Raw genomic sequence first — 20,803 nt, forward strand, 5'->3', positions numbered from 1 at the left:
CCCCAATAAAACCATCTTATTATTGGGGCAAGAAAACCCCATCAAAAGCTGTTTTTCCCAAAAGGGAAACCCATTTTTTAAAAACTGAGATCGCAAGTAGAAGATGTTGAGAGACTGTTTTTGGGTGGAAAACGAAACAGATAGGGGGGGAATTTTTCCTCTCTCCATCATAGGGGTGGGGCTAGGAAGTTGCTTTGAGGTTTTAAATTAAGAAGCCTGAACAAGTGTTTAATTGTGACGAAACAGGCCTGTTTTGGAAGAAAATGCCAAGCAGGACATACATTACTCAGGAGGAAAAGGCACTCCCAGGACATAAGCCTATGAAAGACAGGCTTACTCTGTTGATGTGTGCCAGTGCTAGTGGTGATTGCAAAGTGAAGCCTTTATTGGTGTATCACTCTGAAACCCCCAGAGTGTTCAGGAAAAACAATGTCCTCAAGGCTAATTTGTGTGTGCTGTGGAGGGCAAACAGTAAGGCATGGGTCACTAGGGACTTCTTCTATGACTGGTTACACCATGCATTTGCCCCCAATGTGAAAAATTACCTAATTGAAAAGAAATTAGACCTTAAGTGCCTCCTGGTATTAGACAATGCCCCTGGTCATCCCACAGATGTGGCAGAGCGACTTTCTAGGGACATGAGCTTCATTAAGGTGAAGTTTTTGCCTCCTAATACCACTCCTCTCCTGCAGCCCATGGACCAGCAGGTTATTTCCAACTTCAAGAAACTGTACACAAAAGCTATGTTTGAAAGGTGCTTTGTAGTGACCTCAGAAACTCAACTGACTCTGAGAGAGTTTTGGAAAGATCATTTTACCATCCTCAATTGTGTGAACATTATAGGTAAGGCTTGGGAGGAAGTGACTAAGAGGACATTGAACTCTGCTTGGAAAAAACTGTGGCCAGAATGTGTAGACAAAAGGGATTTTGTTTGAGGCTAACCCTGAGAATCCTATGCCAGTTGAGGAATCCATTGTGGCATTGGGGAAGTCCTTGGGGTTGGAGGTTAGTGGGGAGGATATGGAAGAGTAGGTGGTGGAGGACAGTGAAGAACTAACCACTGATGAGCTGCTAGATCATCTTGAACAGCAAGAGGGCAGACCTGAGGAAACTGCTTCGGAGGAGGGGAGAGAGAAATTGAAGAAGTTGCCTACTTCTAAGATAAAGGAAATGTGTGCAAAGTGGCTTGAAGTGCAAACCTTTTTTGATGAAAATCACCCTGACACAGCTACTGCAAGCCGTGTTGGCAACCTGTACACTGACAATGTTGTGAACCACTTTAGGAAAGTCATAAAGGAACGAGAGGTACAGGTATCTATGGACAGATATGTTGTGCGACAGAAGTCCAGTGACTCTGAAGCTGGTCCTAGTGGCATTAAAAGAACAAGGGAAGTAACCCCAGAAAAAGATTTGCTGCCTCAATTGCTAATGGAACGGGATTCCCCTTCTAAACACTAACACCTCTCCCCTCCTTCCATCCCATCAATCATCACCAGATCTTCAATAAAGGTAAGTGTCATGTAACTGTGTATGTAATCTTCAGTTTGCGTGTATTAAAATTAATATTTCATGTGGTAAAATTTTTTTTTTTTTTCAATACTTTTGGGTGTCTTGCACGGATTAATTTGATTTCCATTATTTCTTATGGGGAAAATTAACTTGACTAACGATAATTTTGACTAACGATGAGCTCTCAGGAACGGATTAATATCGCTGGTTGAGGGTCCACTGTATATAGATGTCAAACACGGTGGCTCGTAAGACATATACTCATGACCAAAACAGTCAAAGGGTTAACCCTTTCAGGGTTTCGGACATACTAGTATGGCTTACGCACCAGGGTTTTTGACGTACTAGTACGTCTAAATTCTAGCGCCCTCAAATCTAGTGAGAGAAAGCTGGTAGGCAGTATCAAAAATATCCGGCAGCACACAGTGCGTAATGAGAAAAAAAAAACTTTGACCATGTTTTTTTATTAAAACAGCGACTTTGCACTGTATTTTCGTATGGTATTTATTGTTGTATTCTAGTTTTCCTGGTCTCATTTTATAGAATGGAAGACATATTACAGAAATTGAGATGATTTTGACTGGTTTTACAATGAAAAGTACCTTGAAATTGAGCTCAAAGTAGCAGAAATGTTCGATTTTTACCGAAGTTCAAAAGTAAACAAATCATGCTAAGCGTCCAATACACATCAACTGGTGAGTCTAATATTCTTTCGCGAGTGCGCCGATATTATTTATACCATTTCTACACTAATGCAGTAGTCTGCATAATAGTAAATCTTCTATTTTTTGTGAGAATAAAAATTCAAAGTGGAAAGCAAAAGAGTGTAAGAGGGGTGTGGGGACGTGACTAATGAACAAAGGAAATGTTATTTTAGTGCCAGGAATGTTTTTCTTCTTTATTCTGGACCCTATTTGGAAATAGGCATCTTTTGAAATTTGTGTGAAATTGGCAAAATTGCTAAATTCTGACCACTGTATTGGATAGTTGAAATCGGTGAATGGGTGGTTTCTTGTACTTACTCTATAGAAAAAATGGAGTTCTAGCAAAATAGTTATGATTTTTGTTGACTAGTACACTGGAATTGGCCGAAAATAGGGCTCAAAGTGCGCAAAATCGCCGATGCGTAAACATTGTCAAGACTGCTAAATTCGCGAGAGCATAATTCCGAGAGATTTCCGTCAAATTTCATACTTTTGGTGTCATTATGATCGGGAAAAGATTCTCTATCTTTACATAAGATTGACTTCAACTTAATCCACAGATATTTCTTAACCATCCTAACAAATCAGATGCCTTCCCATTTTATGGAAGTGGGATTCATACGTTGATATTATAGATATATAAATCCCATGTTTATTACATTTTCCTGCAATGAACTTTGTTTCAGTTTTGGAGGGGCTGAGGCATAAGAATTTCATTGAAATTCTTTTTCCTCCTGGAATAGGCTCTTCTTACTGTTGTTTTTTCCTTATGCTCTATTAAAACTTTGATTATGTGGAGTCCTCTCCTTCCATGATGTAGGCTACCTCTTAATAAAGCTTCATGTTCTTCAGTCCTGTATATTGACACACTTATTTTGAAGCAGAATACTTTGCAATCAGTATATGCAGTCAAATTGATATGCTTAAGATCAAGAAGGCTATTATTTAGTTAACTTGAATGTAACATTTTATATATATTTCAGATGAAATAGCTATTGAAGACTATTACCCAGCCATGTTAGATATGGTGAAGAATGTTCTGGATGGCAATTTGGAATCCACAGCATACGAAGATACATTACGAGAAATGTTTGGCATCCATGCTTACACTGGTTTCACAATGGATAAGGTAAAGTGATGTTACAAAAATGCACCCATGTTTATCTTGTTTCCTCAGTAAAGAGTACTTTGCAGTGTGTTCCTCCAACAGTGTTAACACTTGACACTATTTTACAAACGTGCATGAGCGTGTTAGATAGGAGTGAATGGAGACGAATGGTATTTGGGACCTGACGAGCTGTTGGAGTGTGAGCAGGGTAATATTTAGTGAAGGGATTCAGGGAAACCGGTTATTTTTATATAACCGGACTTGAGTCCTGGAAATGGGAAGTACAGTGCCTGCACTTTAAAGGAGGGGTTTGGGATATTGGCAGTTTGGAGGGATATGTTGTATTCTTTATACGTATATGCTTCTAAACTGTTGTATTCTGGGCACCTCTGCAAAAACAGTGATTATGTATGAGTGAGGTGAAAGTGTTGAATGATGAAAATATTTTCTTTCTTTTTGGGTGCCTCTGCCTCGGTGGGAGACGGCCGACTTGTTAAAAAAAAAAAATTGTTTAGAGAAAGAAAATACGTAAGAGGTGCACTTACCATTAAAATAATTACTGTTTTGTGTTTGCTGGAGTGAGTACCATCTGTTAACTATAACAGAATACCGCATTTTACAGTTTATTAGACACTTTTTTTTTTTTTTCATAAAATATCTCCAAAAACCACCCTATAAACTGCCCCAACAGATAGTATTGTTTACATTAAAATTTTTGGCCCACAGAGGGCCCAACTTCCTGTTTCCTATTTTGTCTCATAAAAAAAATTTTTAAAATAAACCGATGGGGTAAAGCTTTTAGTTTAAAAAATTTAAAGAACCTTTAACCTGTAAATAGTTTTCCCCAATAAAGCTGGGACCCTTTAATTTAACCAGGCCAAACCCTGTGAAAAAAAAACCCAAAAAAGGGAAAGGGTTATTTTTAAAAGGGAAATGTCTGTATTGCTTATCTAAACCCCAATTTTGAAATTGAAACATTCCCTTGGGGGTTTACCTGGGGGGGTTTCCGGGTCTTCCCGCCCCGGCCCAAAAGGCCCCTTAGTTCAGTGTCCGGGAGGGGCCCCACACCAGCCAAAACACCCGGGTCCCTTTTTACTGATGGGGAACATAGACAACAGGTGGAAAAAACAGCCCAATGCTTCTCTCGGGTGGGAATCAACCCGGGCCCCTAAATTGAAAGGGAAAAGCAACCCCCAGGCCCCCCAGAGCCTTAATTTAATCCTTTTTAAAACCTTTTGTTTGTATGCGGGGTTAATTTTCCTTTTTAAAATTAATTGAAAAGGCATTACAGGGTCCCTCAAAATAAAGGGTCGGGAAAGTTGTCCATTTGGGAAATATCCTTTTTTTCCGTTATTGGCTCAAAATGGTCCTTAATTTCGCAAAGTCCTTCACCCCGGGGAAGCAGGGGCTCTGAGCCGCGGGGACCCCAACCCCCCCTTTTCCTTCCCACCAGTGTGCCTTGGTTTTACCCAGTAAAGCGACGGCCCCCTCAGGGCCCAAACCCGAATTTTCATAATTTTCCCCTTTTTTTTTAAACAAAGTTATTTAAGTGCTAAAAAAGTTTTAAATCTTCAAAAAAAGCCCTAGTTTCCTTTAAAAAGGTGAAAAATTAAAAAATTTAAAAAAAACATCATTGAACAATATGATAGTAGCTCTTGTGGGGCAACTGGCCAGGATTATAAAAAACCCGTAAAATCACCCCCTTCCATCATGGGCCAAAGAAAAGGAAATCAAGGGCGGGGTTGTTAAAAAGGGGGTAAATATGCTGAAAAAATGAGATCCCCAGTACTAAAGATGTTGAGGTTATTTTTGGGTGTGGAAAAAATGAGAAACAATTGGCGGGAAAGATAGCCCCATGGCCGCTTTGAAAAGGCTTAGGCAGTTTACAGGATTTGGTAAAAAAAATTGCCCAACTAGTGATAATGTAAAAAGGCCAGAAAGGGGGTTTTAGAGTTTAAGGGGTCGGGATACACAGTGGGGTTAAGGCATGGTGAGGGCTCCCAGTTGGACCAAAAGGCAAAAATATGTGCAGGAATTAAAAGGGTACATAAACAGTGAAGGACTAAACCTGAAAAAAGTGTTCAATTTTAATTAAAACGGGCCCCTTTTTTTAAAAAAATGCCAAAGAGGACCCTTTTATCAGGAAGAAAAGGCCAAAGACACAACCCCGGGGAAAAGACATTTGATGCAAATGCCCAAACAATGCTGGTGGAATTTCAAAGTGAAGCCTTAAGTACCACCCCGAAAACCCCAAATTTTTTAAAAAAAAAAACAATTTTTGAAAAGTAAATTGTGTGTTTTTTGAAATCAATAGAAAAGGCATGGGCCCGGGGGAAATTTTTTTGGAAGGGGTTTCAAAAGTTTTGGGGGCCTTGTAAGAATTCCCCAAAAAAGGGGAATTTGGGACCCAAAATTGCCTCCTAGTATGGACAATCCCCCTGCTCATCCCCCAAACGGAGGGTTTAATTTAAGGATTTGGGGGTTCATCACCCAAAAGTTCTTGCCCCAAAATCCCCCCTCCAGCCCTTTGGACCAGCAGGTCATTGCAAATTTTAAAAAAACCCCTCCCCAAAAACGGGGTTTGGGTGCTTTAATGGCCTCAGACCTGACCCTTTTTAAGTTTTTTGGGAAAAGAACATTTGGTATTCTCCATTAGTAGGTTTTATAGGTAAGGCTTAGGGGGGGAAAAAACTCCAAGACTTTGAACTCTGTTGGAAAAAAATTGGGGCCCAGATTGTGTAAAATAAGAGGGTTTTTAAGGGGGTTTTGGGGGCGGGACCCGGGATGAGCCTATGTTTGGGAAAAAACCATTTTGGAATTGGGGAGTTCCAAAGGGGGGATGGGGTTTTGGGAGGATGTGGAAAAAGTTGGTGGAGGACCACAAAAAAGAGCAAACCCAACGGGGGCCCCAAAAGTTTAGGGAAGGAAAACAGATTGAAACCCTTGGAATTTTGCTGAAAGGAGGAAGAAGAGATGGAAAGGTGCCTTCTTGAAATTAAGGAGATTTTGAAATGGGGGGTGGGAGGGAAAAGTTTTTGGGGGAAGAAACATCACCCAGAAAGGATGTTTCAAGCCACTTTAACCCAAAAAAAAGTGACAGAGTCTTGGCCCTTTTTGGGGAAGTTTTAGAAAATCCCGAGCAATTTTTTGGACAGTTTTTCAGACAGGACTCAGTTTTTTCTAAATGGTCCTAGTGGCATTAAAACAGAAAGAAAAAACCCCCAAAAAAGCAATTGGTCCCCGAGGTGTTGAGGGAAAGGGGTTTCCCCTTCCCAAACGGAAATTTCACCCAATTAGTTCCCCCCCAGCCCCAACACAAAAGAATTCCAAAAAAAGGGTATGTTTTATTCTTTAATGTTTAATTGCCATGTTGTTTGTTTATGTACAGGGACCCCATAAACGAGGGCATAAATAGCGTTTTTTCCAAACCCCATTACTTTATAAAATTTTTTGCCATCCCCGAAAAACCACTTCGTTTTTCCCAGAGGGCCCAATGTCGTGCCGCCCGCCCCATTGTTTAAAGCCTCAGTAAATCGAAACATTCCGAATTTTGGGGGAATTTTTACAGTTTTTTTCGGTGCTGTTTAAAAAAGGGGCCCAAGAAAGTTTTAAAAGGCCCCCTTGTTTAAAAGGTGAAAATTATGGGGAAATTAAGAAAGTTTTTAAGGGTTTTTAAAAACCCCCTGAGAAGCCTATCCATGTGGAATCCATTGTGCCTACTTCAAAGATTAAGGGAAAATGTTTACAGTGGGTTGAACTAAACCCTTTTATAGATGAAAATCACCCGGGACACAGCTTTTAACCGTGCCTTTGGGGATTTTCAATGAAAAAATGTTAAGGGGCCCCCGAAAAAGTCTTGAAGGCGGGGGGACAGAGCCTATGGACAGATTTGGGCAAATGAAAGGGCCAGTGGGCTCTCAAGCTGGTCCCAGTGGGTTTTAAAAAAAGAAAGGGAAATTTAGGGACCTTTCTACCTCAAGTCCTAATGGAAAAGGTTTCCTTTTAAACAGTAAAAGAAAAATGCCTCCCCCCCCATCCCCTCAATCATCACCAAAATCTTCTTAAAAAGTAAAGGGAATTTTAAATTTTGCATGCCTTTTCAGTTTGTGTGTATTAAAATTAACATTTCATTTGGGAAAAAAATTTTTTCTTTCCCTTTTGGATGCACGGTTTTTTATTTCCATTATTTCATGGGGGGAAATTTATTCGCATAACGTTAATTTTTGTGATGAGCCCTCTTGCCCGGGTTAAAATCGTTAACCGGGGGGCCCTAAAAAATCCCATATTTTATGTAAAAAAAATTTTTTTTTTTACTTTCGGTGTCAGAAAGGATTAATTGAATTTATTATTTCTTATGGGGGAAAAATTTTTTGTAAAACGTCTATTTAATAAGTCCCCCTTAGGAAGGATTATGGATTTTTATTGAGGACCTCCCCAAATTGCCCGGGAGAAAATTCCCCCCTCCCGGAGGCCGCAAAAAAACTTCAATATTTTCAATATCAACTCTACAAAAATTTAATTTATCTTTACAATTCATCTTAAGGTAAAAAATTTTTATTAATAACAAAAATGATAATTTTTCTTTGAATCAATAAATAGGATAAATGGAAGTGATGGCGTTTTGACAGGAGGGCGGAGCGTAGCCCCTTTCTTTTCCCACTGTCTATAATATCTTCCCATGCTCTTGTTATAAGGAAAGGTTTTGGGAAAGGGGAAACTGTATTGATCCTACATTTTAAAAAAAAATCAATTAAAAAAAATAAACTGGGGTATGTACCCAAGCCCTTTACCTTTGGGGAAGAAAAAAAGCTTTCAGAGGGTTTATGGTGGAGAAAGATACTATCCTTAATTACTAAATTCCCGTTGCTATACTCTTTAAAGCTACATTTATCAGTGAAAATTTTTTATTTTGCTGGCGCTTTTAGCCTTTTTTAGACCTGCCAAAACCCCCAACGGCCCCCAAATTTTTAAAGTTACTAAGAGGCCTTATTTTAAAAAAAAAAACATTGAAAAAAGAAACATTTTGGGAGGTTTTTTTAAAGGTTCAAGCCATAAGTTATACTTGGGTTTGTTTTGTGATTATGCAGTCCTAGGGAGGTGTTTTCTATTGTGTGTGGGCTTGTGTGATTAGTGGAAAGTGCAGAAATGGCTACATTTTTTGCCATCAGGAAGCTGGCAGGGGGTTTTGTAGAAAAAGTGCAAGTGCCAAGAAAATATTATTCGGGAAACAACCCCTTTTTTGGGTTAGCACTTGGGTTTTTATTGGTCTTCTTTTTCCTTTAAAAAACCCCAGAAGGTCATCCCTTACAAGGTGGTCCCCGTTTTTTCGCCCAATCCCCCAACTGGGGAAATGGGACTTTATTCAAGAGATGGGTTTTGGGTAATTTTTCCCCCCAAAAAAATAATTAAATACAACTAACGTTCCCGACAACCCCGAATTTAAAAAAAAAAATTTTTTTCATGAAAATAGATGAGTAAAAAAACAAAAATTTGGGGCCCATGAATGAAAAAATTTAAACATAACACTTAAATTTTTTAAAATTTTTTTTTGGGGATGGGAAAACTGGGAGGAGGGGAGATTGAATTACTGTTTGGGGAATCCCCCCCCATCAACCCTCAGGTACCAAGTCCTTTTCTGGGGGTTTCTTTCTTTTTGTTTTTTAAAGCCACTGGACCAGCTTGGGGTCACTGGAGCCCTGCCCCAAATAAAGTGTATAGGCCCGTTTCTGGCCTTTATAACTTCCCCAAAATTTGGGGCCCAAAAACCCCTGTCATGTGGGTTTCCAAATGGGCCCAAAATCCTTCTCAGGGATGTTTCTCCAAAAACTTTCCATCCTACCCCCTTTCAAAAAACTCCCCCAATTTTAAAAAAGGCCCCTTTTCCATTTTCTTCCTCCTCCCCTGGGAAAGATTCTGAAAACTGTGACTTTTAAAAACCCTGAAGCTCTTTCGGGCCCCCAGTGGTTAGCCTTCAAGGGGGTTTCCCCCCTCTTCCACATCCTCCAAACCACTCAACCCCAAGGAAAATCCCCCAAAACCACAATAGAGTTCCCGTTACAAAAGGGTCCTTTAGGGGCTGCCTAAACCCCCCTTAAAAACCCCCTTGTGGACACAATCTGGCCTTAAATTTTTCCAAAAAGTTCAAAGTCTTGGTAGTCACTCCCCCCCAAGCCATACCTATTGGGTTTGCAAAAGGAGGATGCCAAAAATGTTCTCTCCCAAAAATTTTGCGTGAGGTGAGGCCCGAGGGCACATTAAAGCACCTTTCAAAATTCTTTAAATGTGAGTTTTTAAAGTTTGGGAAAAGACCTGCTGGGGCCTTGGGGTGGAGGGGGAGGAGTGGTATTGGGGGGAAGAACTTTTATGTGAAACCCCAAACCCCTTTAGAAAATTTATCCCAAATTTGGGGGATGAGGGAGGGGGCATTTCCCTTAAAAGGAAACACTTGGATCCAATTTTTTTCGGGGGGTATTTTTCACACTAGGGAAAAATTTAAATTTTTAACCCGGAAAAATTTCCCCGTATTTGCCTTTTAAATTTAAAAAACACACAGGGTTTTCTCTTCAAACATTTTTTTCCTGAACACACTGGGATTTTCAGAATGGTACACCAATAACAGCCTTTGAAATTCCCCTAGCATTAACACAGAACCTGAGCATCAACCCGTCTTTCCTGGCTTTGGCCCGAGAAATTATCGATTTTTACCGATGTTCAAGAGTAAACAAATCAAGCCATGCATCCAGTACACATCAACTGGCGAGTCTAATATTCTTTCACAAGTGCAGTGATATAATTTATATCGTTTTTATAATTATGTAGTTGTATACATAACAGAAACCTTTTATTTTCTGTGAGAATAAAAATTCAAAATGGAAAGCAAAAGTAATGTAAGAGGGAGGCAAAAACTAAGTGCAACAGAGAATGGAAAAGGTACAGGAGGCATAGGACCCAGGAAAACAAGGAGATTAGTAGAAGAGCCAGAAACGAGTATGCACAGATAAAGAGGGAGGCCCAGCGACAGTATGAAAGCGACATTGCATCGAAAGTCAAATCTGACCCGAAACTGCTGTGTAGCAACATTAGGAGGAAGACAACAGTCAAGGACCAGGTGATAAGGCTGAGGAAAGAAGGTGGAGAACTCACAAGAAACGATCAAGAGGAGCTCAACACGAGATTTAAGGAAGTATTTACAGTAGAGACAGGAAGGACTCTGGGGGGACAGACCAGATGGGGACACCAGCAGGGAATACACCAACAAGTGTTGGACGACATACATACAGATGAAGAGGAGGTGAAGAAACTGCTAAGGGACATCGATACCTCAAAGGCAATGGGACCGGACACCATCTCCCCGTGGGTCCTTAGAGAGGGAGCAGATATGTTGTGCGTGCCACTTACCACAATCTTCAACACGTCCCTGGAAACTGGGCAACTACCTGAGGTATGGAAGACAGCAAATGTAGTTCCCATTTTTAAAAAAGGAGACAGAAAAGAGGCACTAAACTATAGACCTGTGTCATTGACGTGTATAGTATGCAAAGTTGTGGAGAAGATTATCAGGAGGAGAGTGGTGGAGCACCTGGAATGGAACAAGAGTATAAATGCCAACCAGCACGGATTCATGGAAGGCAAATCCTGTGTCACAAACCTTCTGGAGTTTTATGATAAAATAACAGAAGTAAGACACAAGAGAGAGGGGTGGGTTGATTGCATCTTCTTGGACTGCAAGAAGGCCTTTGACACAGTTACTCACAAGAGATTAGTGCAGAAGCTAGAGCATCAGGCGCATATAACAGGAAGGACACTGCAATGGATCAGAGAATACCTGACAGGGAGGCAGCAACGAGTCATGGTACGTAATGATGTATCACAGTGGGCACCTGTGACGAGCGGGGTCCCACAGGGGTCGGTCCTAGGACCAGTGCTGTTTTTGTATATGTGAACGACATGATGGAAGGGTTAGACTCAGAAGTGTCCCTGTTTGCAGATGATGTGAAGTTAATGAGGAGAATTAAATCAGATGAGGACCAGGCAGGACTTCAAAGAGACCTGGACAGACTGGACACCTGGTCCAGCAAATGGCTTCTCGAATTTAATCCTGCCAAATGCAAAGTCATGAAGATAGGGGAAGGGCACAGAAGACCACAGACAGAGTATAGGCTAGGTGGCCAAAGACTGCAAACCTCACTCAAGGAGAAAGATCTTGGGGTGAGTATAACACCGAGCATGTCTCCGGAAGCACACATCAATCAGATAACTGCTGCAGCATATGGGCGCCTGGCAAACCTGAGAACAGCATTCCGATACCTTAGTAAGGAATCGTTCAAGACACTGTACACCGTGTATGTCAGGCCCATACTGGAGTATGCAGCACCTGTTTGGAACCCGCACTTGATAAAGCACATCAGGAAACTAGAGAAAGTACAAAGGTTTGCAACAAGGTTAGTTCCAGAGCTAAGGGGAATGTCCTATGAAGAAAGATTAAGGGAAATCGGCCTGACGACACTGGAGGACAGGAGGGTCAGGGGAGACATGATAACGGCATATAAAATACTGCATGGAATAGACAAGGTGGACAAAGACGGGATGTTCCAGGGAGGGGACACAGAAACAAGAGGCCACAATTGGAAGTTGAAGACACAAATGAGTCAGATATTAGGAAGTATTTCTTCAGTCATAGAGTTGTCAGGCAGTGGAATAGCCTAGAAAATGACGTAGTGGAGGCAGAAACCATACACAGTTTTAAGACGAGGTTTGATAAAGCTCATGGAGCGGGGAGAGAGAGGGCCCAGTAGCAACCGGTGAAGAGGCGGGGCCAGGAGCTAAGACTCGACCCCTACAACCACAAATAGGTGAGTACACACAGAGGTTCACATAAGTAAAGTTATCATACATAATGTAAATTACCTAGGATAACCCCAAAAATCCAGACAAAGTGCTATGCAGTGGATCGGTGCTCCAGTGCTCGGTAGGAGACGGCCGACTTGTTGAAAAAAAAAAATTATTATTACGTATTATTATTACAATAATACGTATGTATTAATATTATTATTAAACTATAATATGATACAGCGCTTTTCCATTATTTACCTTAAAATATCTGTAGTCCTAATGTAGAGTGAGAGGTGAGTAAACAAGATTAAATGAATAAACGAGAGAAAGAATGAGTGTGTGTAGAAGGTTCATGAGTTTTGTAAACAAACTAGTTGTTGTTGTTGTTGTTATCAGCCTGGACATGAATAGTTTCTGTAAACTCTGTCAAGCCGACTGGAAAAACTTCTCATATTTATGTTAATTTATATGTTACATAGCGTATTTATTATATAATTTTGAAAAAAAATCATAGATGGATTAAGCAAAATGTCTATATTAACGTTTTTTACACATTTAATGCACCTCAGAGTGATTATTATTGTGTTATTGTTATTATTATTATTAATATGGCATCTTCAAGACCAATAACACACTCTTAATAATTTTAATGTGTACCTACACACCAGCACAGGTGCAAGATGTGGAGTTTAAAGCATTTAAGTTCATATTTTATTCATTCTGGAGTGTGGATCAGGTTTTTATGTTATTTACATATATTGTTTATTATGTCATATTAAATGAATTGTGATAGATAAATAAGCTGTATAGCGATATTAGCATCATATTGAAGATGTGACAACTCTGCTTTGTGTGTAATAACTCTTGGTTCATGAGCGGCTCTGAGACAGAGAGAGAAGCACAGAAAAACAGACACACAGGTAGACAGAAACACACAGGAAGACGAAGACAGATGCAGACACAGACAGACAGACATATACAGGCAGACAAATACAGACAGATTTATGTGCAACAGTGAAAACAAATAGAGCGCGCTTGAGAGTAAGAGCCTTTCTTGCCACACTCTCCAGTGCAAAATTCAGACTTCCTCTTAAGGACCATGAGGAAATTTACTGTCCGTCCCGTAGATCTACGGCTTTACGTTCAGGGTCCAAACCGTAGATCTACGCCATGAGCTCAGCTCACTCTGATAAACTGTGAGTGGTACATTTAGGCCTAGATATGAGAGAATACATCTATGTGGTATGTGTGCACCACATAAAACAGATCCTGCAGCACACTGTGTATAATGAGAGAAAAAAAATGAAATCATGATTTTTCGATTAAAACAGCAACTTTGCAGTGTTTTTTCGTATGTTTTTTATAGTTGTATTTGCGATTTCTTGGTCTCATTTGATAGAATGGAAGACATATTACAGAAATAGAGATGATTTTGATTGGTTTTAGCACTGGAAATGGCTTGAAACTGAGCTCAAAGTAGCAGAAATGTTAAATTTTTGCCGATATTCAAGAGTAAACAAACGACCTCACACATCTAATACACGTCAGCTGGTGGGTCTAATATACATTCACAAATATGGTGATGATATTTATACAATTATTACAGTATTGCATAACAGTAAATCTTCTATTTTTTGGTGTGAATAAAAATTCATTATGTGAATAAAAAATCAAAATGGAATTTATTTGTAAAGCCTCAAAACATAACTAATGAACAGAGGAAATGTTAGTTTAGTGCCAGGAATGCCTACATTGTTCATTCTGGACCCTATTTTGAAATTAGAATATTTTGAACTTTGTGTTAAATTGGCCAAATTAACAATTTCTGATCACTTTATTTTGTAGTTGAAACAGTTGACTTGGCGATTTCTTGTGCTCAATCGATAGAATAGAAGTAATACTAGTGAAATAGCTAAGAATTTGGTTGATTGGAATAATGTAATTAGCCTAAAATGGGAGTCAAAGTCGGCAAAATCGCCGATTCGTAAATATCGCTGACACATCAAAATTCGCGAGAGCATAATTTCGTCAATTTTCCACCAAATTTCGTACTTTTTGTTTTATTACCTTCACAAAAAGATTCTCTATGATTTCATAAGAAAAAATAAATTTTTTTTTTTTTTTTTTGAAAATTCTTGGACACTGGTGCGTGACTCCAGATTTGGGCCTTGGACCCTGAAAGGGTTAATACAGTATGATGCTGCTGATGGGGCTGGGTAACTCAAACTGATGCTACCTGTATGGCGCATTGCTGCAGCGAGTATCGTCAAATATTGTACAGTGGTATGTATCAGCCGGCTCAGCGCAGCTGCCAGATGTACGGTCATAAGTTGAGTGGACGTATGTCGAGTAGGTCGTAAGTCTGATGGTAGGTGCACTCGTAAATTCTAGAGGCTTCAAATCAAGCAAGAGATAGCTGGTAGGCCCACGTGTGAGAGAATGGGTCTGTGTGGTCAGCGTGCACCATATAAAAAAAAATCCTGTAGCACACAGTGCATAAAGAGAAAAAAACTGACCGTTTTTTTTTTTTTTAATTAAAATGCCGAATTTGTGGTCTTTTTACGTATAGTATTTATGGTTGTATTCTCGTTTTCTTGGTCGCATTTGATAGAATGGAAAACATATTATAGAAATAGACGTGATTTTGATCGGTTTTACTATGAAAAGTACCTTGAAATGGAGCTCAAAGTAGGGGAAATGTTCGATTTTTGCCCATGTTCAAAAGTAAACAAAGTAAACAATAAATGTCCAAGTAGCCATTCTAATATGCAGTCATGAATGGGTTGACATTATTTATACAATTATTACAATATTGCAGTATTTTTTTTTTAATAAAAATTCAAAATAGAAAGCAAGAGTAATATCAGAGGGGTCTGGAGACGTGACTGATAAATAAAGAAAATGTTATTTTAGAGCCAGGAATGTCTGCATTGTTCATTCTGGATCCTATTTTGAAATTGTCATATTTCTTAATTTTCGTGAAATTGGCCAAATTGCAAATTTCTGACCAAGTTATTGGGTAGTTGAAATCGGTAAATGGGCAGTTTCTCGTACTCAATTGATAGAAAAAATGGAGTTCTAAAGAAATAGCTATGAGTTTGGTCGACTGGAACAATGGAATTAGCTGAAAATAGGGCTCAAAGTGGGCGAAATCACCGATTCAAAAATATCACCGAGGTTGCTAACTTTGTGAGAGCGTAATTCTGTCAGTTTTCCATCAAATTTTGTTCTTTTGGTGTCATTACAATCGGGGAAAAGATTCTCTTATCATTTCCTATGTTTTTTTTTTGCGCGACACCAGGAGACACCTCAGGATTTGGGGTTGTGACAGTTATGGAGGTCAATAATATATTTTTGTTTGTTTATCTGCCCTTTAAGGTTGGTGTATTTTGTTTAATATTTTAAATGCCCATGACCCTTAACCCTTTGACTGTTTCGGTCGTATATATACGTCTTACACACCACTGTTTCTGACGTATTTATACGCGTAAATTCTAGCGGCTTCAAATCAAGCAGGAGAAAGCTGGTAGGCCCATATGTGAAAGAATGGGTCTGTGTGGTCAGTGTGCACGACATAAAAAAAATCCTGCAGCACGTAGTGCATAATGAGAAAAAAAACTTTTTTTTTTTTTTTAAGAAAATGCCAACTTTGAGGTGTATTTTCACATAGTATTTATCATTGTATTTTCATTTTCATGGTCTCAGGTGATAAAATGGAAAACATTACAGACATAGAAATGGTTTTCATTACTTTCACAATGAAAACGACCTTGAAACTGAACTCAAAGTAGCGGAAATGTTCAGGAGTAACCAAATTACACCACACATCCAATACACTTCAACTGGGGAGTCTAATATTCTTTCACTAGTGCACTGATATTATTTACACCATTTTTACAATAATGCTGTAGTCTGCATAACAGTAAATTTTGTATTTTTTTGCATGAATAAAAAATCAAAATAGAAAGCAATAGTAATATAAGAGGGGCCTGAACAGTGGATATGTTATTTTAGTGCCAAGAATGTTTACATTGTTTATTCTGGACCCTATTTTGAAATTGGCATCTTTTTTAATTTACGTGAAATTGGCCAAATTGCCAATTTCTGACCACTTTATTGGGTAGTTCAAATCGGTAAATGGGTGGTTTCTTGTACTCAACTTATAGAAAAAATGAAGTTCTAAAGAAATAGCTATGAGTTTGGTCAACTGGAACAATGGAATTGGCCAGAAACAGGGCTCAAATTCGGCGAAATCGCCGATGCGTATATGTCGCCGAGACCGCCAACTTCGTGGGAGCATAATTCCTTGAGTTTTCGACCAAATTTCATACTTTTGGTGTCATTACCATCGGGAAAACATTCAAACTATCCAGACATTGATCTGCATTCTAACCGCTAGTGCTCCAAACGTATATCGACATTTTTTTTTTTTTTTTGTCTCCAAATTTGGCACAGTTGGCCTGAGATGCCTTGTTAGTATAGAATAGGTCTTAACACTAGGTGTGTGCAATATTAAAAAATCTAGGACCACTTAGTACCTTGTGGGAGCACCATTTCAACTGAGCCCCTGCTAGAGCAAACAGTGTGGCAAACAGAAGGATTCACTGATGTCATGTCATATTAACACTCCCCTTTTAAGAGGAAAGTGATGTTGACCCTGAGTTTAGTGGCTTTTAGATGGATGTGGCCACAAGTGGTCAATGAAATATAAATAACCTCGATAATAACCAATGTGCCACACCCTTTCAATTTTTATACCACTGGTAGTGTCATCCTGCCAGCATGTCGTATAACCTATGCCCTAAGTAAATAGAAATGATTCTGGGACATGTATAATACGTGTTCAGCTGGCTGGCTTATTAACTTTGACTGTCTCTATTTCACAGGTGCACTTAAGTACAGTTATCAAAGTGCTATACTGTGCTTATAGATATAAAGCATCAGCATGACTGGCAAGTGATGCACATTTCCACTTGTTCAGGAATCAGAGATAACGATTCTACATTGAGTGTAATACCTGTTGGTTCATAAGCGGCTCTCTCTTGAGACAGAGAGAGACAGGCAGAGATATACACACACAGGCAGACTGAGAGAGAAAGACTATTCAAAGACAGATAAACAGACAGCTTGAGAGACAGTTATAGACAGACAGATGCAACAACGAGAACACTGGAGTTTACCTGGAGAGAGTTCCGGGGGTCAACGCCCCCGCAGCCCGGTCTGTGACCAGGCCTCCTGGTGGATCAGAGCCTGATCAACCAGGCTGTTGCTGCTGGCTGCACGCGAACCAACGTACGAGCCACAGCCCGGCTGATCCGGAACTGACTTTAGGTGCTTATCCAGTGCCAGCTTGAAGACTGCCAGGGGTCTGTTGGTAATCCCCCTTATGTGTGCTGGGAGGCAGTTGAACAGTCTTGGGCCCCTGACACTTACTGTATGGTCTCTTAACGTGCTAGTGACACCCCTGCTTTTCATTGGGGGGATGGTGCATCGTCTGTCAAGTCTTTTGCTTTCGTAGTGAGTGATTTTCGTGTGCAAGTTCGGTACTAGTCCCTCTAGGATTTTGCAGGTGTATATAATCATGTATCTCTCCCTCCTGCGTTCCAGGGAATACAGGTTTAGGAACCTCAAGCGCTCCCAATAATTGAGGTGTTTTATCTCCGTTATGCGCGCCGTGAAAGTTCTCTGTACATTTTCTAGGTCGGCAATTTCACCTGCCTTGAAAGGTGCTGTTAGTGTGCAGCAATATTCCAGCCTAGATAGAACAAGTGACCTGAAGAGTGTCATCATGGGCTTGGCCCATGATGACACTCTGCACTGGGAGCAGTTCATGATCAGCAGTATTGAGTGACAAGTGACTGTACCATCAGCAGTGTAGAGTGACACTTTCGTGACACTGTGCTTCAAGGAATTTCATATACACCTACCATCCGACTTACGACCAAGTTCGGTTCTGAGAAACTGGTCGCAAGTTGAAATGGTCGTAAGTCGAACTTTACTACTGAATATCAACAAAACATTTTTGTAATGACTTTATTTTGTTTTATTTTGGTATTTCATGTTTTACTTTACTTTTTATGCTCTTAGTACTGTATTTTATACTGTAAGGTTTAGGATAAACACTGCGTACAACAGAAATAGTTGTTTATTTCCCAGAAATTTGGCATAAAAAAACACGGTCGTAAGTCGAGTGGTCGTAAGTCGAGCAGGTCGTAAGTCGGATGGTAGGTGTACTTCTAAAAATATTGCTGGGAGAAATACAGTGGACCCCCGCAAATTTGCAGTTCCAAATTCGTGGCTTCAGTAATTTGCTGAAGCCACGAATTTAGAACCTAACTAATAATTGTTTGTGGAAATCCCCACAAATTTGCTTTTTTTTGTGTGTGTGTGTGTGGGGGGGGGGCAATATATACAGTGGAACCTCAAGTATCAAACTTTCTTCAGTCCAGAAGGCTGTTCAAGTGCCGCTACCGAACGAATTTATTCTCATCAGGAATAATGTGAATTAGATTAGTCCATTTCAGACCCTCAAAAATACGCTTATAAAAGCTCTTGCAAAAATACTTACTTAATTGGTTGAGTTGGGAGCAGTTCGATTTTTGAAGTTCCACTGTAATTTTTTTTATGCGTTTTAATGCTAAATATTAAGAAAAATATAATTTAATAATTTTGTAACATAAATATTAACGTAAATTCAGCAAAATTTTCATATACAGTGGACCCCCGGCATACGATGGCATCGTCATACGTTAAATCCGGCATACAATACATTTTAATGCAAAAATTTTGCCTCGCCACACACGATTCATCCGAGATGCGTCCCACGTGTGTCCTCAGCTGCACCATGCGTGCCAGTGTTTACAAGCCAGTCAATGTGGTCGCATCCACACATACAGTCGGTACATTTCATATTATCACAGCATTTTTAGTGATTGTACCTGCAAAATAAGTCACCATGAGCCCCAAGAAAGTTTCTAGTGCCAACCGTGCGGTAAAAAAGGTGAAAATTACTATGGAAATGAGAGAGATAATTGCTAAGTACGAAAGTGGAGTGCGTGTCTCGGAGCTGGCAATCAAGAGAGCTGTTATTGCAAAAGGTGCAAGTTTGTTTTCGAAACAGAGATCGCAGGTACTCATCTTAAGCGATCATATGTAAACAGGGTGGGAAATACATACTATCGTACCATGGTCAGCTGTTGCTGCACCACTGTCAGCTGTTGCTGCACCACTGTCAGCTGTTGCTGCACCACTGTCAGCTGTTGCTGCACCACAGTCAGCTGCTGCTGCACCACTGTCAGCTGTTGCTGCACCACAGTCAGCTGTTGCTGCACCACAGTCAGCTGTTGCTGCACCACAGTCAGCTGTTGCTGCACCACAGTCAGCTGCTGTTGCACCACGGTCAGCTGCTGTTGCACCACGGTCAGCTGCTGCTGCACCACAGTCAGCTGCTGCTACACCACGGTCAGCTGTTGCTGCACCACGGTCAGCTGTTGCTGCACCACGGTCAGCTGTTGCTGCACCACGGTCAGCTGTTGCTGCACCACGGTCAGCTGTTGCTGCACCACGGTCAGCTGCTGCTGCACCACGGTCAGCTGCTGCTGCACCACAGTCAGCTGCTGCTGCACCACCGTCATCTGTTGCTGCACCACGGTCAGCTGTTGCTGCACCAGTCAGCTGTTGCTGAACCATGGTGAGCTGCTGTTGCACCACGGTCAGCTGCATAACAGTAAATCTTTTATTTTTTGGTTTGAATAAAAATTCATTGTGAATAAAAAATCGAAATGGAATTCATTTGTAAAGCCTGAAAATGTAACTAATGAACAGAGTAAATATTAGTTTAGTACCAGGAATGCCTGCATTGTTTATTCTGGACTCTATTTTGAAATTGGAATATTTTGTACTTGAAACAGCTGACTTAGCGATTTCTTGTGCTCAATCGATAGAAGTAATAATAATGAAATAGCTAAGAATTTGGTTGACTGGAATGATGTAATTGGCCTAAAATGGGAGTCAAAATCGAAGATGCGTAAATATTGCTGACACATCAAAATTCACGAGAGCATAATTTCGTCAATTTTCCACCAAATTTTGTACTTTTTGTTTTATTACCTTCAAAAAAAGATTCTGTACCATTTCATAAGAAAAAATAAAATTATTTTTGGAAAATCCTAGGATACTGGTGCACACTTTGAAATTTGGCCTCTGGACCCTGAAAGGGTTAAGGGCTAGATAAGGCTTTAACCCCTAAATGCCAGCATATTTGCATAACATTTTAAATGCATAACATGGAGGTCAAATCTGGGAGAATTTTCAGATTTAGCATGATAATTCAGTTTTAAAACCTGGAGGGTTAATAGTTAAGATTAACTTAGAACAAACCCCAAGTCCACTGGCACTTAGAGCATTTTTCACCACACCAAAAGTTTTATAAACATTTTTATAACAATGCAGAATCCTGTGTAATAAACTTTAAACTGTTGTATGTTACTTAAGGATATACATCTTGTGATAAGTGCAAGAAATTATATGTGAAAATATGCTTAGATATACATAGGCTTTAGAAAATTTCATAATTGACTTTTTTCTAATAGGTTTTCCTGTTACCAACACAGGTAGTAACTGGGGCAGTGAGACAACTTCAGCATGTAGT

The 20,803-nt window shown here is 39.9% G+C and overlaps 1 protein-coding gene across 1 annotated transcript in view; it reads left to right on the forward strand.

The window, feature by feature from the left end:
* LOC128688051 (SIN3 transcription regulator family member A) overlaps window positions 1–20,803 on the forward strand; it is a 223,203-nt gene that overhangs the window by 144,557 nt on the left and 57,843 nt on the right. Inside the window, 2 exon segments of the mRNA XM_070083829.1 lie at window positions 3,197–3,342; window positions 20,766–20,803. The exon segment at window positions 20,766–20,803 is cut by the window's right edge and continues 169 nt beyond it. Of these exon segments, the coding sequence (XP_069939930.1) occupies window positions 3,197–3,342; window positions 20,766–20,803 (184 nt within the window).

Source organism: Cherax quadricarinatus, chromosome 10 (assembly GCF_038502225.1).
Source record: "Cherax quadricarinatus isolate ZL_2023a chromosome 10, ASM3850222v1, whole genome shotgun sequence".
Taxonomy (NCBI): Eukaryota; Metazoa; Arthropoda; class Malacostraca; order Decapoda; family Parastacidae; genus Cherax; species Cherax quadricarinatus.